At 48.9% G+C, this 23,177-nt stretch overlaps 2 protein-coding genes and 1 long non-coding RNA gene across 6 annotated transcripts in view; 2 read left to right on the forward strand and 1 right to left on the reverse strand.

Moving 5' to 3' along the window:
* The first annotated feature begins 1,632 nt into the window (after window positions 1-1,632).
* LOC101923465 (myosin light chain, embryonic) lies at window positions 1,633-8,235 on the forward strand. Its single transcript, XM_005235835.4, has 7 exons — window positions 1,633-1,784; window positions 2,563-2,590; window positions 4,945-5,094; window positions 5,640-5,813; window positions 6,022-6,099; window positions 6,774-6,817; window positions 7,928-8,235. The coding sequence occupies exons 1-6, from the start codon at window positions 1,686-1,688 to the stop codon at window positions 6,800-6,802; spliced, it is 558 nt and encodes a 185-aa protein (XP_005235892.1). The 5' UTR covers window positions 1,633-1,685; the 3' UTR covers window positions 6,803-6,817; window positions 7,928-8,235.
* Window positions 8,236-8,719: 484 nt separating this feature from the next.
* LOC129782625 (uncharacterized) lies at window positions 8,720-11,967 on the reverse strand. The gene is made up of 2 exons (XR_008744677.1): window positions 11,723-11,967; window positions 8,720-9,046 (listed from the first exon to the last, which is right to left on the reverse strand). It is a non-coding gene; the product is annotated as an uncharacterized LOC129782625 (long non-coding RNA).
* A 47-nt stretch (window positions 11,968-12,014) lies between these two features.
* The window catches only part of CDC27 (cell division cycle 27), a 32,202-nt gene continuing 21,039 nt past the window's right edge, over window positions 12,015-23,177 (forward strand). For 3 of the 4 annotated variants that reach the window (XM_005235837.4, XM_005235836.4, XM_027784364.2), the window contains exons 1-3: window positions 12,016-12,286; window positions 18,148-18,223; window positions 21,289-21,436. In XM_005235837.4, the coding sequence (XP_005235894.1) occupies window positions 12,260-12,286; window positions 18,148-18,223; window positions 21,289-21,436 (251 nt within the window). In that variant the 5' untranslated portion in view covers window positions 12,016-12,259. Of the gene's footprint in view, window positions 12,287-18,147; window positions 18,224-21,288; window positions 21,437-23,177 lie in introns of all 4 variants that reach the window. The other variant, XM_027784365.2, reaches the window with a different exon arrangement.

Genomic DNA, 23,177 nt, shown 5'->3' on the forward strand with positions numbered 1-23,177 from the left:
ATGCTGTATTATAGCGAGATCTGGAAAGCAATCGTTGCGAATGACACCCACGGAGGTGCATCATCCAGCCCCCTCAGCTCCCTGAATCCACGCTAGCAATCGTGAGATGATGGCAGACAGCAAATGTCCCAGCAGTTTGTGGCTGCTCCCTCCTCCTGAAAGACCCCGGTCACCCAGCTGGTGATGGCTCAGCCTCCACCTTGAGCAGCATGGGGGGGCTCTGAGCACGGGGCTGAGCTGGTGACACCCCTGTTCCCACCTCTCCTAGCCCTGCAGCAGCTCCCAAACAGCAGGATTAGACCTACCGGGTCATGCCAAGCCTGAGCCGCTGTGATACAACGTGACCTGAACCAGCCTGACTCAGCCACCTGAAAACACAAATATAACTGTGTTTTCCATATGCATGCATATGTATAAACAAAACTTTAATACATACATGTAGAATGTGCATATGTACAAATATAATGGCTCGGGCTCCAGCCAGCACCAAGATCTGGCAGCTCTTGCCCCAGGACCAACAGGACCCTGCTCCCCCCGAAGCTTGCAGCCCTCCCTGCAGCCCAGAGTAAGCAAGTGCTGGCCAGAGGAATGAGGCTGTGCGGCACCCCCACAGCAGGGAAGATGTTCTCATCTGTTGTAAATAATTTTTTGTCCATTTATGTGTTACAAAAACACCAGCTCTTGGACCCCAGTGCAAACTAGGGATGGGCTTTCCTTCTCGTGTGCTCTGCTGCAGTCTGGCTGTACTGAAGTTGGTGGTTTAGGATGTCCTGGTGTCATCTTTGAGCCCTGTTTTCTGGAATGCTGAACCTTGATGACTTCTGCCTCTTCTGCAGGTCTTCAAACAGTTGGGAGAGGAGGGTGAGAGTAGGAGCATCTCCCACCAGAGCCTGCCCAGCGCCTGGAGAGGAGCTGTCGGGAGACCCTCTCACCTGCTCTGCCCCGCAGGTTTTCAGATGCTTGGGACGAGCGGTGTGGGGCTGTTAGAGGTGCTGAGCTGATGAATTAAACCCCTGGCTTTAGCCATTGCTTGCATCACCCTCATTAACCATCCTGATGGAGGTGAGCACGGCTTCTCGCCCGCAGCGTGGCCTTTTCCAGGGCGCAAGCCCAGCCCTGGGGAGCAACTGGGGCAAACCAGACCCCCAGCACGAGGCTGGGGGGGGCGTTCAGAGGGGACTGAGCTTCTTTGGAGTGGCACTTCATAAATCCTGGCCTTACAAAGGGCTCTGCAGCATCTGCCCTTGCAGGCCTCCTACAAACAGACGCGCTTCTCCCCAGGGGTATTGCGGCAGGTCTATCAGCCATCGTGTTGCTATTTTCTTGCCAGGCACCCGCGGCCGTTCACGTTTAGGTTTCCAGTGATCATTTAGCAAGCAGCCCCCATGCAGCCCACCCAGCGCAGGTGCTGGAGGGGGAGATGTCCCCCCTTTTGTGGCTGGGGGGGTGGCTGGTGGCTTTGCCGGGAGCTGATGACAATGGGCAATTGTCAAGTTGGGGCCCCTCTGGTTTGAGTTTTTTTCCTTTTATAGTAAGTAGCAGTTGCTCCAGCAGCTGGCCGCCCCCCCGGTGAGGACAGGGCTCCGTATATAAGGCAAGGAGCAGATTTGCCTTTCATCCCTCTGGCCGGCTGCTCTGCTGTGTGGGCAGGACTCATCCCTGCATCTCCGCACAGACCTGGCGCCATGCCGCTCAAGAAACCCGACCCGAAGAAGGAAGCAGCCAAACTGGCTCCATCCCTGGAGCCACCCAGGGAGCCTGCCTTCAACCCTAAGAGCGTGAAGGTGAGTGAGGAATGAAGATGTCACCCTCTTTCTTCGTGCCTGTCATCTGCCAGGCACGGGCAATGCGATGCTCCACACAAATGGCATTAGCCAGGCTGAGAGCCAGGGCTGGAAGGGGAGCATTATCAGACTGCACGGATGCAGAGGCTGGGCGCACTGCTCACCTCGCTGAGGGGGAGTTTCAATCCTCCCCGGTGCAGCCCGGCTCAGCACCCACCCTGGGCAGCTGCTCCGCTGCCCGGCCGTGGGGTTGAACACCCCATAGCTCCTGGCTGAGACGCTCTGCTGGGGCCCCAGCAGCACTACAAAGATTTTCTGCCACCCACCATCTCCATCCTAAAGTGTTTTGCTGCCTGCATTGTCTCCACGTGAGCGCATCTTTTATCCCAGTCTCTACAAGGAGCGAGCCTTTGCCAGTGATCCCTCGGGATACAGCCACATTTTTAAGCCAGAGCTGTGGCAGGAGAGTTATTCAGAGCAGGCTCAGCATGGAGGCTGTTTAATCACTTGAACTAGCCATCAAGCCTTCAAATACCATCCCTTCCATCCAGAACAGCCCCGGCCCTGGTCCGAGCATCCCTGCTGCCTGAGCCCCCCCCCCCCCCGCCACGCTGCTGCCGGTTGTGCTTCCCGCAGGGATCCCAGCTCACAGTGAGGGCAGGAAGGCTCCCGGGCACCAGGCACGGAGGGGAGGGAGAGGTTCAAACGCAGGGGAGAGCCCCCTCACCACCCCTGTGGCACCACAGCCCTCACGCCTGGCTCTGTTCTCTTCTGACAGATTGAGTTCACCGCCGAGCAGATTGAAGGTAAGTGCAGGCTCCACCTTCCCCAGTCATGGCATCAGAAATGTGGGCTCCTTTTTCCAGGCAGTTTTTCACAGCAGACACGAGATCCGAGGCCCCACACACCAGATCCCCTCCTGCAGGAAAGCCCAGCAGGGTCCAGGTACCCCCTTGCCCCCAGCAGGCTGCTCATCCCGAGGGATGGGCTGGCCAGGTTACCCAGCATGAAATCGGAAAACTGGTCCCCGACCAGCACCAGCTGGTAAGGAGATGGGAAAGAGCACTGGTGGGAAGGGAGGAGGCAGGAGAGGGGGCGATGGTGGTGGGGAGCGGGAGGCAGCGCGGGGGTTTGGCTGGGACACATTCAGGGCTGGCAGGAGCAGTGGACGCATCCTGGCTCCTTGCTCGGCGCTGAGGGAGCCCCAGTTGAAGAGGATAATCCCAGCTCCAGAGCCTGGCAGGGAAAAGGTATTTTTCCATTCATGGTGAGAGATGCAGCCTAGTTCAAAGTCTGGGATTCATGTGGGAGGAGCAGAGCCTGGCGATGCAGGGGCAGCCCCGTGCCGAGGGGCTGAGCTGAGACTGGGTTTTCTTATCTCCCCACGGCCAGTTTTAATGCCTCTGTATAGATAAGGGAAGGGACAAATCTGAGGGCAGACCCCGGTGGGAATACTGGGAGGAGGAGACGCAGTACCCTGCAGGCTTGGCCCCCAAACCAGCTTTTGGAAGGAGAAAAAAGAGCCAGTGGAAATGTGAGCAAGTTAAAATGTGAAGATATTTGGATTTCAGCTGCAGCGCGGTCCCAGCACGCGTGATGTGCTCCTGTGGCTCCACCAGCTGGGAGCGACATCGCTGAGCACCCTGGCCGCGGTGCCTCTCAGCCCAGGGACTCACATGCGGTGATGTCCCCCATGACGGCTGTCACTCGTGGAGATGGAGCCATTGTGAGGTCAAGTGGGACAGCAGCAGCAGCCTGAGGTGCTGGGGGGGGGGCCATGGACAGGGCTACAGGGACACAACAAGAACGTCGTGGGGACAGGTCCATGGGATGGTGAAGCTCAGCAGAAGATATAAGGATGCCAAGTAGAAAATGTAACAGATCCAAAGCCCTGCACCAGGATTCCCACCAAACCCAAGGCGATGCCTACCAGACCTTGATGTCTCCATCACCACATAGAGACTGTGATCATCTCATCCCACCCAACAGCAGGAGGAGCAGCAGCTCCACTTTGAATGAACTGTTGCTGGACATCATGAAGAAGATGGACCAGAACTTGGAATTCATTAGTGCCATGGACAAGAAACTCACAGCTCTGAGTGCTCACGTGGACAGGCAGGAAAGTCTGGTTACCTGCTTGGGCCAGGCAGCTGCTCCGGTGGACTGGCTGGCCTGCAGGCAGAGGCTGAAATCCAGAAGAACGTAGAGCATCTGCAGCAGGAAACCCACCAGGTCCCTGCCTGCATGGGGCAGCTGGGGTCGCAGGTGCCGGCCACCAGCTTGACTTGCCTGCAGAGGAGGGTAAGGGCTTGTGGGGGGTGGGGGCGGTCCTGGAGGACTGGTTTCCCACATTTTGCACCTCAGCACCAGTGAGGACCCTGTTGTAGCGTAGAAGATCTTCTGGGTTGCAACAAGAGGCAGCAACTAGGCTCTGAGCAGTGCAGGTGCATGGCTGTCCCCACAGCCAGCATTGGGATTAGAGAGACTCCAGCACGGACCAGGAAGCTGAAAAGCATCACGCAGAGAAGCAAAGCCATCCTTGCTGGTCCCAAATTTAGGCCCCCTTCCTCCGGGTAAAATGTAACACTCAATGGCATGATAATTTATGGGAACCGGCTTGGAAATTAATCTGTGTCCTTCCACGCAGGGCTGGTGTGACACGCGCTCTGCAGGGCGGAGGGGGGGACATGGTCACCCTTCCCCAAGCAGGAGCCACACTGTGCTGTGCCTGCCCTGCTGGAGCTGGGGGGACACCAGCAGAGCCCAGCGGGTGAGGCAGGGGTCGTGAGGCGCAGCGGGGAGGGTCAGGGGTCCCCAGAAGCCCGGGGTGGAAAAAAGAAAGCGCGAAGGGATGTCCTGCAGCAGAGACAGCAGCCTGCACCTGCAGCTGGCACGGGGTGGTGCAGGAATCCCAGCAGGTCATCCAGCCAGCTCCACACGGGTGGCAAAACCTGCTCAAGAAGCTGAGCAGCCTGTTGAAGGAGGCTGGCAAGCCTCAGCAGCTCGTTGCCAGCACCGGGCTGCCTGCCCTGGGCAGCAGCGGTGGGTGCAGAGGGCACCCACCACGCTCGTGTCCATCCCTTCCCTGCCTGCCAGGCAGGACCTGGTTCAGTGGGGTGGGAGATGAGGCTGGGGACATCTGAGCTCTTCTGTCCCACAGAGTTCAAAGAAGCCTTCAGCCTGTTCGACCGGACGCCAGCGGGAGCCATGCAGATCAGCTACGCGCAATGCGGGGATGTCCTGCGGGCGCTTGGCCACAACCCCACCAACGCAGAGGTCCTGAAGGTGCTGGGCAAGCCCAAGCCAGAAGGTGACAGCAAACTGGGGCAGCCAGGACAGGGTGGGACAAGCAATCCTTGCGCTCCCTGGCAGCAAGTGAAGGATTATGTCTGCCGTAGGAAGAACCCTATGAGATGAAGGAATTGGGAAGGGAATGATGCGGAGAGGCTTCATTCCTGAGTAATTCCTTCGCTCCCCTCCCTGTACCACAGCTGATGTAAGGGATAGGTGGTCCTCACCCAGGGGTGGTGACAATTGATGCTTAGCAGACCGTATCCTGAGCTGGTGCAGACTGGTGTAACCTGACAGGTCCCAGTGCAGCTGCATTGCCCTGGTGACAGAGGACCTACCTGCTGGTTTTAATTTGGGGCTGATATCAGCAGTCTGCGTGCAGTCCCCAGATGTTAATACCTCATTCCTCATATAGATCTTCCAGTCTCAAGTATAATATACTTGTGGGGCTTCTCCCCTTACTTAGATGGAAATAAGACCAGGAAGGTTAGCCAGGAGATCCTCAGAGGCTGACTTCAGCCTAACGCTGTTGATCTCTGACCCCATCTCCTCCTCCCCTTCCAGAAATGAACACAAAGATGCTGGACTTTGAGACCTTCCTCCCCATCCTGCAGCACTTCACCCGCAACAAAGAGCAGGGCACCTTCGAGGACTTTGTGGAAGGGCTGCGTGTCTTCGACAAGGAGGGCAATGGCATGGTGATGGGAGCCGAGCTGCGCCATGTGCTGGTCACACTGGGTACGGGCTGGCCCTGAGGGGAGCATCCTCAGTTATCAGACAACCATTGCACCTTGGTCCTCTCTCCACAATCTCCCACCAGCATTCTCCAGCTCCCTTTTAAATCCCCTTATCCCTCCTCTGGTGGCTTTGCGTCTCTGGAAGAAGGACAGGAAGGTGCTGGTGGGCTGAGAACTCTTCTTCTCACCTCTCCATCCTTCTCCTCCAGGGGAGAAGATGACAGAAAGCGAGGTGGAGCAGCTCATGGCAGGACAAGAAGATGCCAATGGCTGTATCAACTATGAAGGTAGGAGCAAGAGATTCCTGTCAGGGCCATCTCGGACACAGTTGTCTTGTCTTAGGGTGCAACATGTGTCCTCTGCAAGGACACTGGTGATCACTGAGACCATCCTGCAAAGCTTCTCCAAGGAGAGCTGTGAGACATGTCAGCTGGGGTGGGAACAAGGTGGTTGTGCCAGTGATTTCCAGTAAAAACAGCTGAAGACAGCATGTTTCCAAAGGTTTGGAGACTGTTTTATCCCCAGTTTTGGCACTGTTTCGTTGTAAGCTATCAAAAATAAACAAAGCCAGCATCTTTCGCAGCAGAGGCTAATTGGGAACATTTGGAGATCCAGATTGTTCACAGTTCCAAGAGGGTGAAAATCTGGCACAGGGGGGCGGTTAAATCTGAGAACCCCTAAAACTGGAGGGCATTGAGGAAAAGAGGGTACCCATTTCCCTTGGCCTCAGAAAACTGGGGATAGTGGTACTGGCTCGTCTCCAAGAGGGGTTTGTTATCACTCTAACCAGGTTTGGGGTGGCTTGTAAAGGTGGAAACAGAAGGAGAAATCTCAGTCCTGGCAGCGCACGTCTCGTCCCTGGGGTGCCCTGGGCTGAGGGTACCCCCTGCTGCCTCTCTGCCCACCGCAGCTCACAGCATGTTTTGACCTCTCACGCTCTCATTTCTGGTTCCCTCCTCAGCTTTTGTCAAGCACATCATGTCTGGCTGAAAGAATAAACTTCAGGTGAGCTTATCAGCGTCTCCTGCTGCTTACTCTGAAATTGGAAATGCTGCATATAACAGCCAGGGGCAGAGGAACCAAAACCCAAACCCCACAAGCAACCACGCAATGCTACAGGAATAATCCCGGCTCTGAAAGCACAAAAAGCTGTGTGCATGATAACGAACCTCGTTTGTAGCTCGTGCCATTTAAAATGTATGGGGACAGCTCCAACCCCGTGACTGTCAGTCATGGTCTGGTTAATTGTGTCGATTCTCTGCTCAGAAGGAAAGAGGTTGGTGTGGCTTATGGCGATACATTTTCTAACCCACCAGGAGCTAAGGTGGTCATCAAACAGCAGCCAGTGGAAATAAATATTTAAAAACCTGCAGCAGTGGATGGCTTCACGCTAAGAAAATACTAAGTACTTAATGAGGAAATTTCTGAACTAGCAAGTATCCACATTCCCATTAACATTAGAAAGAATATGGAAAATATACCATTGATGCCTGTTAAATTTTTTTGTGTTTCTCTAAGTCTGCCTAAGGAAAACAGAGAAACAGGTTTCTTTTAGGGTGAACTATCCCTCTGAAATCTATTAAATTTAACAGAAAATCCAAGTTACTAAGAGCTGGCTCCAGCCTCCCCTGACATAAGACAGTGTCTTATGGTGTTGTTATCTCACTTACTTTTCTTAAACTTTTCTCCTCTCTTCAGCTGTAAGAAAGGCAGAAGGCCAAAACAAAAAAGAAACAAGAAAAATAAAATGACCTGCAGATACTGCTAAATACACAAGTTAAAATATTTTAAAATCCGCCCCCTCTATACAAATTTCTTTAAACATCAGAAGGGTAAAACAGAGACTGACACAAGCCTGAACTTTGAACGTTCAGCATCCTTTTTATCTTGTTTCTAATCCACTTCTCTCTGGTTCCTGTTTATTAGCTCAGCAATACAGGTGGTTAGGTGGCAAATGCTGCTAGGGAGATTTAATCCTACACAAAACTATCTGCAGGTAACACCGGGTTTTTAACGGTGTGGAATTACAGCTATTGGCATTTTGTGTTCATCTGGGAAGGAGCACTCTCATCTCAGAGATCCGCTGTGTTCAGCTCTCTCCTGCTTGTCTCCCAGGCTCTCGGCACTGTCTGAGCCCACTGAGCGCCGCCAACAGCAAGGTTTGTCCCTTACTCCCTGGATGTCACACGTCTGCAGAGATGTTTTGCATGAGCCACCATGAAGAGTTGGCCTCCACGTGCGTGCACCTAAGCCTTGGTATACAATGAGACATCTGCAACTTGGCTTTAAACCTTAGGTTATTCTTCTCAGGCTTTTTCTGTGACATTTGGCTCATTAAACTTCATTCCATCCTCCCCTAAATGGTATCACTCCTTTGGCTTTGGGCTGCTCATTGAGGGGGTAGATGGAAGAGACGTCTCAGTCACCACCAGCTGTCAGAGATAGCAGGATGTTCCTGCAGAGAGGGGAAAAAGGCAGGTTTTGTGACTGTGAGATGTGAGGGAGGGGTTCAGACTTGGGGGTGAGGGTCTTTGTTCATCACCCCAGCCTCAGTGGGGGGCCAGGAGCTGGGCTGCAGTCTGGCCACGTCTTACTGATGGAGCTAGTGTGAGGGGCAGGTTGTGTCCAACAGAGCCCCTGCTCTTGGGAGGTTCTTCCCCTCCTCTCTGCCCTACACCCAACCCTTTTTCAGACCTGTAGCTCACCCACCCTACAACATGCTGCACCATGAGCGTTCCCTCCAGGTCCCGGCTGAACTGCAACGTGGAGCAATGAGGGACCTGCCTGGCCCTGCCACTGTCCCCGTCACGGGAGAGCCCAGCAGGCACCTCTCCTCCATCACCATCCTGCCTGCCCCAGCCAGAAAAGGCCAGAGGCCATTTAAAAAATAAAACCAAAAAACAGAGAAAACATTAAAACCATTCTTTTTTCTATATCATTGATAGGTTCAAAGGTCTAGTTTTGAAGGTTGGTTTCCAAGAAGTTGAATCCTGAAGAATCAGCAAGGGGGAAGAAAAACAGGGAAGTGATGGGTATTTCTGGGCCAGGTCCCACCTCCACCCTCGTGGCATGGGATGGCAGGTCCCTGGAGTGTGGGTAGTGTCCCGCCTGGGATGGAGCCCAGTCAGGACAGGGCTCCCTGGATGGTTCCTCTCCAGGCAGACAGCGTGTCCGCAGCCAGAAGGTGTCTGGAGGCTGTGCAATGCAAGCTGGTGGTTCTCCCCCTATTCTTACCTGCAAAAAAATCATCACAGCATCATTAGAAGTGGTAAATAATTCATGACAGATAACTCAGCCCTCCCATCAGAGAACATCTGGGAGCAGAAAACATTTTTCTTTGATTTGTTGCTTATTCTAACATCCTCCCTCCGTGACTTTGACTAGAAATTGAAGGTGTTGTGCTCCAATGTGGTTGACTTCAGCTGCCACTTGCTCGTTTCTGTGCAGTGACTGAGTAACAGCTGCTTTCAATTCCCACTGTTTGATTCAAATGCTCATAAAAAGCAACATAAGCTGTTTATAGATGCAAGATTAGATTTCAGCTTCTGTCTGTGGTATTTCTACAGCTTCCATCAGGGAGAATCTGGGCATCTCAACGTCTTTAATGCACTATCAGTGTTTTAACCTGTTAAAGCACAACGGTGACAGGGTGAGAAAGGACGCTGCTTGCTGCACACTCACTCCAGGGTCACGTTTGCCCTTGCCGCTACTGTGGCATTGACTCCTGCAGAGGAACGTGCTGTTGCAGGGAGGAACTGAGCAGGGGAGGGGGGGGACCTGCCTGAACTTGCAGAGGAAATCCATAGCAGAGACTGGTGGCCGTGCTAGCTGTGATACTCCTGCTCTGGCAAGCCAAGAGGCTGCACTGTCGCTCCTACATGCAGAGTATGAGCCTTGCATTTGAGCCGCCAGCTTCTGTGCAGACAGGAATGACACTATAAATTAAAACCAAAGAAACTCCTGCAAAGAGACAGAGAGAGAGCAAGCAGTGGAAGGTGACAGAGAACTAGAGAAAAATGTGAGGGCTGTGAAATCCAGTCTTTGAAGCATCCTTGGGGTAACAGCCAGCCATGCTTTGTTTTGGGGACCTGTTCTGTCTCTTTAGGATAAAGCAGAGCTGATTTGTACCAGAGGAGGTTGTAATGATGCACTTGCATATACCTCTATATCTCTACAGCTGTGTACCTCGATATGTGCCTCCATGCCCTGCCTCCTCCTCTGAAAACGCTGAGGATCCCAAGGAGCAAGCAGTTTTAGTCCCACAAAGATTTATAAAAAGCATCTGTGGACACCAGTGAGTGGCCCCGCATGCTGACCTGCACTTCAGGACTGGAAGAGTATCTATACATCAAGATGTCCCAAGACAATAGTCAACACTGTCCTTTTATAGTTCAGACGCTTTACTTGAAGTTGCAGAAGACTCTGAGGAGAGGTAAAAGTAACCCCTCGCTCTAAGGAGAGCCTGTGGCTGTATCTCTCAGGCTGCGATAAGAAAGACACTCATACCAAAGATGGTCTGGATGTCAGCAGTTAGTGCTGTGCCCTGTGAAATGGAAGAGACAGATGGAGCCAGCTTTCATCCTGAGGAGTTATCAGCAGTGGTTGGCAGGGCAGCGAGATTGGGGTGAGGATGATAAGTAGACTGTGCTCCTTGAAAGGCTCCCTCGGACCCCCAGACCCACGTGCGCACACATCACCGTCATCATCATCAGCGTGTGAGGCCAAAGGCCTTTAGGAAAGGCAGACACTTCACTGTATCGTGTCATCTGCAGCGTTTGTGTCTGGCAAAATGACTCGGGTCAACCCCTGATAGCGAGCCAGGTATCTATCCCAGGGGAAAGCACTGCTCCATGACCCATTTTGTTAGTTGTTTCAGGTCAGGGATTGAAGAAAGCTTTGCCTTTCCTTGCTAACCTGCTCACACCCTGAAAGCAAACACCTGCAGATTTACTGGAGGGATAACAAACTTGGGATAACAAACTTGTAAATATGCTTTTCAGAAATGCAGAGAAAGATGTGTAAAGAGAGCAGGGAAGCAGGCAGGCCAAGCCCTCCCGCTCTACACACAAACTTTAAACTTAAGCACCATGCACGCAGCTTTTATTCTCATGTAAGGGGATGCAGCCCCCTGCTCCGGCATGTGCTCTGTGCAGGGCTCAGCAGCACGGCTGGTAGTGCCAGGATCCACCCTCAGGCAGTGGAGTGCACGTTCAAAAGGTGCTGGGAGGAGCACGACAGAGCAGAACCTGTGTGCGTGGGGGGGTGTTGCGGGTGCTGATGTGGTGCTGTGTGACTGGGCGCCCGCAGAGGGGTTTGCAGAAGGCAGGGCTCTGCCAGTTGCGGGTGGCTATCGGTAGGTCAGTATTTGTAAGTGTAGTTGTGCATCTTTATTGCGTCCTTTTGGGCAAGGAAGAGCACTCGCTCTGTGCCAGACGCTGCGCCTTCCAACAGCCCCAGCGTGTGGCTGGCAATGACGAGGTGCCCCTTACTCCTGGCTTCGGTGGCGGCACCCGCACGGGCCAGGGGAGGGGAGGCAGCATGTCGGTGCGGGTGAGGGAGACCTTGTCTGCCCTGAGGGTGAGGGGGCGCTGGGACAGGCTGCCCAGAGCGGCTGCGGGGTCTCCGTCTCTGGGGACACCCAGACCCGCCGGGCGGCTCCGTGCAGCCTGCTGGGGGAGAGCCTGCTCTAGCAGGGGCTGGGCCGGGCGACCCCCGGAGCTCCCCTCCCAGCCCCACCGTGTGTGACCCCTCGGGCTGCCCTGTCGGTGCCGGGCCCAGGGCCGGGGCAGTGCCGACCCCCCGCGCGGGGACAGGGCCCCGGCGACGCCACGCAAGGCGCCATGGGGGGTGGCCTGGCGGGCCCCCGCTGCACCCAGGACACCGGCTTTGGGTACAAGTGCAGCTTTTTACCTTGCATGGGTGCACAGCCGCTGTGAGGACCGAGCCCCAGGCCCTGCGGGAGTCTCACCGCCCCCCGCCAGCTACCAGCGCTGAGGGCCCGAGGCCGCCACCGCCCCCCCCGCCGTGACGGACCGAACGGTGACGCCGAGTACCGCCCTGGCCCCGCTCGGCTATCTCCGTCACCGCTCGGCCGGCTCCGTTAGCCGCGGCGCTTCCGCCTGGCAGCCGAGGGGAGCTTGCCCAGCTGTTTTCCGTCAGCGCTCGGTTCTTTCCGCCAAGGCCTTCGGGTATTTCCGGCAGGCGGTTCGGGTGTTTCCGTCACCAGCCTCGCGGACTCGGCGCGCGGACTCGGCGCGCGGCCGGCCTCGTTCCAGCCCTACCCGCCGCCTGCCCCGGTAACGGTCGCTGGGAGTTTAAATGAACACGGGCCGGGCTGCGCAGCGCCGCTGCCACGGTACGCGCTGAGGCGGGACCGGGGCTGCCCTGCTGCGCTCCGGGCTGTGCGAGGAGGAGGCGGAGGAGAAGGCGGAGGCCAGGAAGAGCAGGATGACGGTGCTGCAGGAGCCCGTCCAGGTACCGACCCCTGGGCGGCACGGACACGGGCTCGGGCTCGCCGCCGCGCTCAGGCCCCGAGGCCCGGCTCGGCCTGGCCGCGGGAGGAGCCGGACTCGCCGCACCGCCCGCCCCTCCGGGGAGGCCTCCCCGCCGCCGGGCCCTCCTGCGGTGGGGGGCCCCAGGCCGCCGCCGCCGGCCGAGGTGGCGGGGGGCCGTTGGGCGCCCCGGCCGGCGTGGCGGGGGGGCCTCACGGCTGGGAGGGCCTCCAGCTCCGCGGCCCCGGCCCGGCTGCCCTCGCCCTCTTGCTCCCTCGGGTCCCCGCCCGGCCTCCCCCCGGGGGTGCCGGCCTCCCGCCGCGCCGCCACTGCGCCGGGCTCCCCCGAGGGCCCTGCCGGGTCCCTCGAGGGACCTGTTGATCCCTGTCGCGCTCTCTGTGTTGCAGCCGTTGCATTTCCAAATGCTCGCGAAGTGCTTGGCTCTGCGTGCCGTACAAACGAAGGGCGTTCGCCTCTTCCCAAGGAGTTAGTGCCCCCAGATTGATGGGAGACCTGGCAGAGAAAATAACGTACATCTTGTTTTTCTACTGTATTTCAGTCTCTCTGCAGTTACCCTGATGGCCTTCCTGCTCTTGTTCTCAGCCTTCCCATCCAAAAGGCATGATTCACAGGCTAAGAGTTGCTGCTTCTTTCCACCCTTCCTGTATACCCATTACTCTTAACTATTCTGTTGTCTTCATTAATTAGTCGTCTTATTAATGTTTCAATTTATTTTTTTTAATTATTAGCTTTTTAACAGGGTGTTTTTTTCCTAGTTAAGCTAGGAATCTCTCACTGTAAGTGTCTTGGTCACATGTGGTTGTGTTCTGTAATGAGCGTAGTGAAAATTCTTGCTTTTGCCTTTCCTCTCGCCGCTTAGTGAAAAGGTGGAAGGGGAAGAAGAGTTCTGTGGATGACCACCCTGCTGACTTCACCATGTCTGTGCGAGATGGTGACTGTGATGGCACTCTTATAGACTAGGGGTTGGTGACAGTGATGGCCCTCCACTCTTTGAGAGCAAGGGTCAGTGTGGTGCTGGAAGTGCTTTCGGCCACCTGGTGCCTCTTCTGCAGTGGTCATATTTAGCTCATTGCTGTTAGCTTTGAGCTGGACTTGTTGTTTTGCGCCAGTTGGGTATTCTAAGAAAACATGGGATTACAATAGAAAAGGAAGCAAGAATGCATTGCAGATGAATGGCAGGAAACAATATTTAATGTTTCCGGTACTGTGCTAATTAGACTAACCAAGTGGAAAACATTTGCTATTCTGAGAGTTCCCTGATAGAAACATGCAGTCTTGTTTTCATTTTTCAGAAAGGTAAAAATCTCTTTAATGTCATTCTCCATTCTGAAGCTCTTAGCAGCTTGGATGTTTTGATGAGGCTTTGCTGCATTGAATGTATCTATTTAGATTCTGCCTGCTTTCAAATGCCACATAATTATTTTATCAGCGGTTCTACTGCTGTCAGCTTTGCTGTTCTTCCTTGCTTACAGCAACACTGGTAAGTTTAGGACTTGTTGGTTGTTGTTGCCTTGGTCATATTGTTGCTTTTAATGGTAAAGAAGCCACCAGTGCACCATCTGAAATGAGGTCAACATTTGAGTTTGCTTTTGTAGCTGTCCTCTTTGTGCCATGGCTATGAGCGGTGGTGTAGAGATTGGACTGCTATACTACAGGACCTTTCCAAACCAGCTCATGCTCATTTTCTCACTAGTGTGACTTATCCATTTTGCAGTACACATCTGGGTGAAGTCGATGACACTTCTGAATTCCTATTTTAGCTGGAGTCCGCGTACTTAGCTCTGTTCTGGTTATCTTTTTTAACAGTAGGATTGGAAAAGTTGATACTACTTCTCATTTTTGTCATTGCAGAGATTTTTCCTGTGTATTTGTCTGTTCTCTCCCAGCCTTTCGGATATCTACAGGGCTTAGTGTTCCAGGAAAAAAAGTCATCTTTACAGTTGTGATATGCAAAGTACGATAGATAAGAAACAGAGTCTGTGTCGCCTTATAAATATTGGCTTTAATTACATGAAATTAATATCCCCAAAGCCATCCTGTTCACTGGTTAGATTTTTACTACTTCTTAATCCCTTAAGATGGGCTAAAGTGCCAGAGTTTGTTATACAGACAACAGACCTCTCCTGTACTTCCCAATGTGGTCAATTTAAAACTCTTCAGCTCAAACATAAAGCCTTGTATCCCATGTGCTGAGAAACAGACTGGATGTCTTCCAAATATCGCTGAAAAACATCTTGGAAACAAAATGAACGCTTTCCTTGGAATTTAGCCCTTCAAGGTGATCATCTGCTGTGACCCACTTGAATGGTTGCTTGAACTCCCAGGCTACTGTCATGGCAGAAAACATGCAATGCCAATGTCTGCTTGTTTAACGGGCAGAGTTTGCGTAACCACAGCTTATCACAGAAAACTCTTCTCCTCTCTGCCCACCCTAGAAAAAGTCTTAAATCATGATAGAAACTGCTTAGGATGAAAATAGGCTATAAAGGTTTAAAAACAATTTCCAAGGCTATATAAGGGTCAGAAGAGAACACCTATCTTAAGAGCTCTTTGGCTTAGTTATGAAGTAACACTTGGACAATGCACAGGATTTTCTGGATGGAAGGTGGACCTGTCCAAATCTGCTTTTATTTTCTTGCTCTTTTTCTCTGAGGCTGCTTTGCTGAAGAGCTGTGGCTGGTATGGTAGTTTTAGAATTCCCCATTCACTTTGCATTTGTAAATTAGTACATATTTAAAATGAGTGACTAGAACCTGTATCTGGTCTGCAAGCATGTTTAAATAAAACTGAAACACTTCAAGCATCCCTCCTGCCCATGTTTGTAGCCCTGAGAACAGACATTGCAACCAAAGCATCTCAGCTGCTTTGCACGTTTGTGAGGAGGCTGCTTCTCTAGGTTTGTGTTGACAGGTTCTGTGTAAAATTTGGTAACTGCCACAGGGAGGAAACTTAAGACTGCATTTGGATTATATTTGTGGTTATATTGGGTTGTCCTGCTCTGAAATTTTTTGGGATTAAGTAGTTTTTATTGGGTGAATACACCAAAGTTTTTTGCTTCAGACCCCTCTTCTGCTGTGGTTTGGCAATTTGTCATGTGCCACTAATGCTGTGTAGGCGCATTGAACTTTTTTGCTAGAACAAACTAAATAATTACTCTGTGAAGAGGTTGATGTTCCTGTCCAAAATTTGCTTCCTCAAAGGTGCATAAGAATTCTTTTTCAGTAGATTGAGACACAGCTGTAGTTTATAGACACCCGTTCTTATAGAAAATGGTTATGCACAGGTATAGCCTGCCAGCTTCCTTTCCTCTTCTTGCTCTTTTAGGAGAGTGTGTGCAAGGATACAGTCTTCAGCATTTGTCTGTTGAAGGTGTGAGTTCAATTTGCAACTTTTAGGTTGCAAAATTGCAATTATTACATAACAGGGGTACTGCCAGGGGCTCCGCTCAACAATGATTGTTGTTTGAGTCAGTATGTAGTGTAACTTTTACAGTCTGGCTGTGATATAGCCAAAAATCACTCGTGTCCCCTCTTGACCTTTGGTAAGATTGTTTCTGGCAACTTGGTCCTGTTTGAGAAGTCAAATGACGTTGATCCCACCACCCCCGTACCTTTGTTTTGTAAACGTGCCGAGTTACATCCCTGTAAAGGCAGTAGTGGCACAACTTGGGTAGATTCAGCGAAATATCACTTGTGACTTGGTAAAGGAAATTTCTCGCTTCTGAGAGCGAGAGGAAAAAGGGCAGCTTAGGCTGCTGTGGGTGCAGTCTGAAAGATTTTAACGCCTTCCTCCTGTCTCACACTTTTTGACCCCTGTCTGCAGTGTACAGGACAACGTACAGCCTTGGAGCTTCTCAAGGTAAAAGGGAGTAACTGTTCTGGGCAGGCTCTGCGGCTGAACTTATCTTCAGGCAGATTCTGCGGCTGAACTTATCTGAAGTGGGGAATATAGCCAGAGAGAAATAATATGGTGTTTGTATTATAGGAATCAAACAAAGAATTAATATTTAAATACTTTCACATGAGCTTAAAAGTACCTGTTGACTTTTTAAGTATATTGTTGGGACCTACTGATAGAAGAAAATAGTATTTCTGCAGAGATTGTGTATAATATTCTATATAGTAATGGGTAACTCTGGTGTGTACTGTTCATGAAGACTGTGTAGGCATCCCGTGAAGAGAACTCGCACATTTTTCACACCCTGCATTTGTCAAGTTTGTGTTGGAAGTAGCAGCATATGGTACATGTAACTCTGTGATGTTTGAATTTTTTTTTTTTAGATTAAATTGGCGCTTGCCTTTCCTGCTGGGAATAGTGTTATAGGGCGCTATTTCTTTAGCTCTGGAAGATTTCTTTTTGTTTTGGAGTGTCTGGTAGGTATCAGAAGCTAATTCTGTTTGTCTTCAGTTGCTGATGAGTATTGGAGAAATACTAGACCATAGTGCCTTGAGTTCACAAATTCCAATCTCGTTTGGATTGGTATAACTAAACTACTGCAAAATGGCTGTTTGCTGCTTATGGGAAACTGCTTTGGAACTTGGGCAAGGGCTGCCGGGTGGGAAGGAGCTGCGGTCCTGATACCGGCTCTGCAAACCTCTGAACGCAGACCCTGATAAGCGTGCACGCCACCACTTGTAAGAGGTAGGGAGGAAAGGCTGAACAGATCATAAAAGGATTTTTTCCCATCCCACCCCTCTTTTATAGATGACAACAGAAGGCTTTTAATGTGATCTGAAGAAAATTGAGTGAGTGAGTAGTGTTTGTTGTGAAACCTGCGTACCCCAGCCCTATTCTTTTGTGGGACAGCTCTTGGTGTAATTCTGACAGTTACTTTAGCAGTGTACACAGTTTGTACACCTGTATGTACGTTCAATTTGCATTTCACCGGAGTAGTGCCATCTTTCGAGTCTGCGTGAATATTGACAGTCCCAAACTCTCGAGCTTGGTGTTCACAAAAACGGAGGTAGTACCCTTAAGCAGCTAGCTGATTTTGAGCAAGTATGGGTAGATGAGCAAAATGCAAAAGAAGGTTGCCTTCATTCATGTCCGTATATATGTTTGTCCATCTCATTTGTGTTGAATTTGTAGTTGTGTGATAAAATCCTGATTAGTGGCAGCAAAGAGGTGGCTGATGAGCAAAGAACCAAACAAAATACCGCAACAAAAAGCAGTGGATCGTGTTCATCTTGGTTCTTGAGGGAACTCGGATACCTCTTCAAGGAAAAGGCTGGATACCTAACATACTTAACAGCAGCCATATATTGACAACTGTGGATGCTGATGTGATTTCTGGTCCTGTCGGCTTTTTGTTTGGTGTATATCAAGAGGAGATGGTTTAAATGGGTTCATGCATGATGCCATTAAAATGCGCTGGACACCTTTGCTTTTTCCCACCTCCTGTGCCCCTTCTTGGGCACAGCTAAAAGCGTAATCAGGCAGGGGCTGGGTTTTGTTCTTACCTTTATTTGGTGGTAGTTAGCAATAATTCATGCTCGGTTATGCACCAGACTAATGTGCAGTAACAAGTGGAAGTACTCGCTGTTATTTCAGTAAGCGTCAGCTGAAGTTTATGGATGGTTGTGTGTGGTTAACTAGTGAGCAACATTCTTAGATTGGTTTGTGACTTCAGTGCTAAATTTGGCGCTTTTTAAGTCTCTTTACTAATAGTTGAAACAACTAAAACTTGGCCTGCATCTTTATCCTTCTCTATTCTTCTTATGATTCAAAGAATCAAATGAAACAATCGCCTTTTGACAGTAAGAGCTAATGAGTTTTGCATTTTTAAGGCTTCTCTCTGAATTTAATTATTTTCTTGTCTTGCAGGCTGCTATATGGCAAGCACTTAACCACTATGCTTATCGCGATGCAGTGTTCCTTGCAGAAAGGCTATATGCAGAAGGTATGTATTTTGAAAATACAAAGTTGATGCTTTTTTCAATTTTGATGTTGGATTTTTGAGCCTCGGGTCCTGCTTTCTTTTACTCCTGTTGTGATAGCGAAGTTTAGCTTTCTGCTTGGGGAAGGCAGAAGAATGTCTCTCAATTAGGTTGGAAAATCAAATCACGTAACAGCAGCAATGTTATTTTACAGTAAAACCTCCTTAAAAAAATTAAACTCGGAGTTGTGTGTTTAAGTACAATGTTTACAGTGATCTGTTTGTATGGTATCAAATGGGAGAGAGGTTTTTTAATAACCTTAAGCATTGCATATCTTCCAAGGGCACCTGGGGATAGATGCAGTACACAAATTCTACAAATGGTCTTGGTATTGAAGCTGTCCTTGCTAATAATGCTGTTCAGATATGTTGATTGGTGTGTTAGCTGAAAGAGATAATCTTGTGATGATGAAAGAGAAGTGTAGCGAAATTGAGACTATGAGAATCAGAACATATGGAATAGCTATCTCCTGTTGAATTTTGTTATTTTTTACTTCGTTGTAATGCTGTCAGATCTAGGATGTCTTGGATACTGAGCAGGCAGCAGTAACACAGATCTGTACTCTTCCTGGGTCATTCAAAGACCATTTCTGTGTTGTAGTCCCTCTTCTTCCTTAACCTTTCCTGCATGACCTCAGTAAGGGGTTTTTTTTGTGTGTTTTTTTGTTCTTCTTTACTTCTTTCTCCTTGATGCTGGTGTTCAGCTTTTCTTCTCTATTTGAAAAGGTATTGTCCCAAAATCACTAACATGGGGGGGGGGGGGGGGGGGGGAGAAAAAACAACCCAAGCCTTAAACTGAAATACAAGCTTAATATAATTTCTCATGCTAAACAACTTGAGCTTATAGTGTGAGTTAAACCGTATAACCTGTTTCATGCTCTGTGTTTTGTAATGAAATGTTTTGCCTGATGCGCCGCTTAACAATGGAAGCGCAAACCTGACGTTTGAGGAAGACAGGCTTTCTTTCCTTGATTGAAGGTAAATTGCCAAGGATGTAGAAATCGAGAGAATCCACTTTTTGCAGCAGCCAAGAGAAAAATGTATAACGTGATACTGACACCAGCTTTGCAGAATAATATTCTGCAAGAGTACTTCAAACAGCTTTTTTCAGTGACCAACAGTACTGAGAAAGAACAGCATGCATGCTGTCACTTGGTTCAAGCAATTAACTGCTAACAAAACACCTGGCTTCTGGTTAAAATAAGTAGTTATACTGCAGAGTAGAAGCTGCTGAACTTGAATACAGTGACTCTGTATTGGCAGTAGTGATTTTTACCCTGAGAAGAATTTCTTTTAAGTCCACCTGCCATTACTGGCCTTACGGGGACATCTGTGGCTTGGTAATTTCCCAGAACTCTTGAAGTATGTTAAATTCATGGATAAGAGCATTGATTTAACTTTAATTTTTAAAAAGATCTCCTGGTGCTTTTAGGATAAGGCTAATAAAAGTCTTCTCTTGGGGTCTTCAGTTTCCTTTGTCATGGTCTGAGTTAAATAGCCAGTTTTCAGTGTAGCAAAGGATTTGAGCAGGTTGCCCAAAGAGGTTTTGGTACAATGCTCATATTGATTTTTCTGAAGACTTCTGTGTGGGTAGTTGAACAAACATCAGATTTTTTTCTCTTAATACTGACTTCCATTTGCATGGTAGTGTGTTCTGAAAAGCATAAAGTAATGTGGATTTCTTAATTGTTTGTAGATTTAAGTTGCTTGCCTTTATAGACAGGGTAGGACACCAAAGCTGTATGTGATCTGTCAGTGTGTCTGGGTATCTCCCTAGTTTTGCTTAAAACCCAGAAATGGAGTCATACAGGTAACTTCATACAGTCAGAGCTTAATGCTCAAATGAACACCACAGCACAGCTCACTGTTGCCTCACACAAGTGTGTTCTCTGGCGCTTAAAGCTTCAGTTGATAATTTTATGGTAAGGCTTTAAAGTTATTTCAGGAGTTAGCACTCTGTCCTTTATGCTGTAATCCCGAGTAAAATTGGCAAGTCTGACCTCAGTCTTAAATCTGGGTGCCAAGTCAAGCTCTTAGCACACTGAGAATGTTCTCTTCTACATAATTCATCTCTACAATGGAAGAAGTGTTGAAGCAGACATCAGATCTAAATGCTTCCAGTTTCTACCATAGGGAAATGTTTCTGTCATGATTACTCTTCTTCTCTGTTAAGATAGAGCTGATTTTTCCTGAAGTTTGACCATTTCATTCAGAATTTAGAAACTTGTGAGAACTCAGCTTAGGAAGATGATTTGTAGGAGAGCTTGTCCCTGTGGCTACTTCCTAACATAAAATAAAGCATCTGAATGGTAATGTTAACCCATGTTCCCAATGAAATAATGGGCGTAGGCAGCAAAAAGGACAAGACTTAAGGTTGGGGTAGAGGTGACTGGTAACTGACCAACTTTAGTAGTCATGAAAATAGGAAGATCTGCTCTGCTGAAGTCACGTCAAGATACAGCGTCAAGTGCTTTGGAGAAATAACAGAAATAAAATTGCAAGCAGAAAAAGACCACTTGAAATTAGGGTAAAACTGTTATTCGGGCTCTTTAGGCTGAAATAGGTCTTCCTTCTGAAAAGTTATTGTATTTCCTAACAGCCATTGTTGTGCCAGTGTTTATGCACTGCTTAAGCTAGTGAAAAGTGTTACTAGCAGGTGTGATAATACTCTGAGCCAAGCCTTGGTGTGGCCAGTGAGTTGCTGTCCTACTAGGAATGACTGCTTTGCTTGAGTTGCTGTTATTTTAGCAGCAAACTGGCTCATCACTTGTTCAGATTGAGTAGCTGGAAGGATCAAAGTTCTCCTACAGCAGTAGGTGTTGAGTTGGTCTGACTATACAAGGAAGTGACATATGGAAGTTTGTTATTTGACTTAAGAAATGCACTTTATTCAGTAATGAATTTCTCTAATAGCAGTACTTGTTTTCTTGCATCTTGTTCCTAGCTGGCTTTTACTCCCTTCCCCCAAATTCTTTGTATCAAAATAGTAAACAATCAACTGATGATGGGTTTCTTAATTTATTTTTTAGTGCATTCAGAGGAAGCACTGTTTTTACTGGCAACGTGTTACTACCGCTCAGGAAAGGCCTATAAAGCATACAGGCTCCTAAAGGGACACAGCTGTACTACCCCACAATGTAAATACCTGCTTGCAAAATGTTGTGTTGACCTCAGCAAGTAAGTAAATCCTTTATGTTCTGTCCAGGGTTACAAATGTTGGGTGGTTTTTTTGTTTGGGTTTATCTCTGAAAGCTGTCATATTGCATAAACTAGTAATTCGTTAGTCCTTCAGCTCTAAAGATTATTGCAAGTTCAGTTCATTTTGCTTTCAGATACAGACCTAAAGAACATTAGCTCATCTTGCAGAAAACTCTTAAAAGGTATTGAATAACTTACAAAGGAGTTGTCAAGCTGCGTAGGGGGAGAAAACATTGATTGCTGAGATGACTCTGGGAAGTGCTGCTTTTGCTTTTGTTTCTCTGATGCTTTGCTTATTTCATTAAGTGTTTCCAGTATGAATTTAACAGATGGGTCACTTCTCTCAAACAGTAAGCTTCCTCCTCTTACCCTGTAACTGCTAATGGATGGTGAGGGAAAGTGTGGCAGACAAATCTGTTTTTAAAAAGCTACAACAAACTCACCTTGAATCCACATCTGAGAATACTGTATTCACCATCAAAATTAACCTTGACAGGGCCATAGTAGTCTCAAGGTAACGTGCTGGGTTTCTGGAGTTGTAACAGTGAGAGTATATAATGAAACTGCTCAAGCTACCCACCCTAACGCCCTCAGAGTTTATTAATGAGGGTATTTTACTTCTGCATAGAACTTTCAGCTCAAGTGTAGGAATGATGTCTGGCTGAGGTGTAGAATGGAGAGGATGAGGCACCAGGAAAGGTGAAAACTTCTGTTCAAAAAACCCTCAAATTCTGTGGGGGTTCTTTACAGAAGCTTAACTGTCTCTCTGCAGAACAGCTTGTGGTTGTGTTGTGGCTTTTTTGGTTTGGTGTTTGTGACCTTCTTTCAATGACCAAAAAAAAATATGTTTAATTTCTTTAGAATAGGTAACGTGATATTTGGAGTTTCACACAGCACAATGTGATTTTTTTTTTTTTTTTTTGCAGGTTTCATAGTCCTGCTCATAACATGTAACCAAAATGCAGGCCTCCAGAGCCAGCGAGGGGAGGCTCCTTAGCCTTTGGTACTTGCTTTAGTAGGCGAGTCCTTTGACACCTTTAGAGTAGCAACGATGTCTTGACTTATGTTTTTTCTGATGCTTTTTACACTTCTGGAGCTATTAGGATACAGGCTTCTTTGAATCTTCTTTTGAAAGGGAAGTCATGTTAGTGCTTTGCTTGGCAAGGTCCCCATGGAATAAATCTGAAGCTGATCATTCCCTCCCTTGCTTTTACCAAGTCTGGTGTGTGCATATAGTGCATCAGCTTCAGAACTGGTTTAAGTTAGGTAGGTGGGATTTCTTAGAAGTGTTCTTTAGAATCTGTTAAATTTAGCTGTCATTGCTGTTAGTTATATGAGCTCATTTATAAAGAGGTACCTTATTTTCTTGTGGGAATGTCTATACTGATAGAAGCATCTACCTACAAGTATAATTTCAAGTGGAGGCAAGAAGAGATGATTTGTGCAGGTGTCAGTCTCAAATGCCAGATGAATGCCTCCTATCCTCAAGTTGTATAAAGTGATCTTCAAGCGTAATCGTGAGTGGCACATTCAGTGTGAGCAGTACTGCTTGCTGCAGGTGTAGTAGATGCAAGCTGAACCTTTGTTCTTCTTTTGAGCCCCTCTTGCAAGAAGGCAAGGTGTTAAGATCCAAAATAGACTCTGGATTTTACATGAGTGCCTGGTACCTTACAGATTGTATTTTGTAGTTGGGAAACAAAACCAAAATAAGTGTTGTCCT

The sequence above is a fragment of the Falco peregrinus genome, chromosome 18 (genome assembly GCF_023634155.1).
Source record: "Falco peregrinus isolate bFalPer1 chromosome 18, bFalPer1.pri, whole genome shotgun sequence".
In the NCBI taxonomy this organism is placed as follows: Eukaryota; Metazoa; Chordata; class Aves; order Falconiformes; family Falconidae; genus Falco; species Falco peregrinus.

What these genes read in the sequence shown, in the direction of transcription:
- LOC101923465 (XM_005235835.4), top strand. Translation starts at nt 1,686, where the DNA reads ATGCCGCTCAAGAAACCCGACCCGAAGAAGGAAGCAGCCAAACTGGCT. An exon ending in TCAACCCTAAGAGCGTGAAG is followed by an intron (nt 1,785 to 2,562) that starts GTGAGTGAGGAA and finishes CTCTTCTGACAG; the next exon opens with ATTGAGTTCACCGCCGAGCA. An exon ending in CACCGCCGAGCAGATTGAAG is followed by an intron (nt 2,591 to 4,944) that starts GTAAGTGCAGGC and finishes TCTGTCCCACAG; the next exon opens with AGTTCAAAGAAGCCTTCAGC.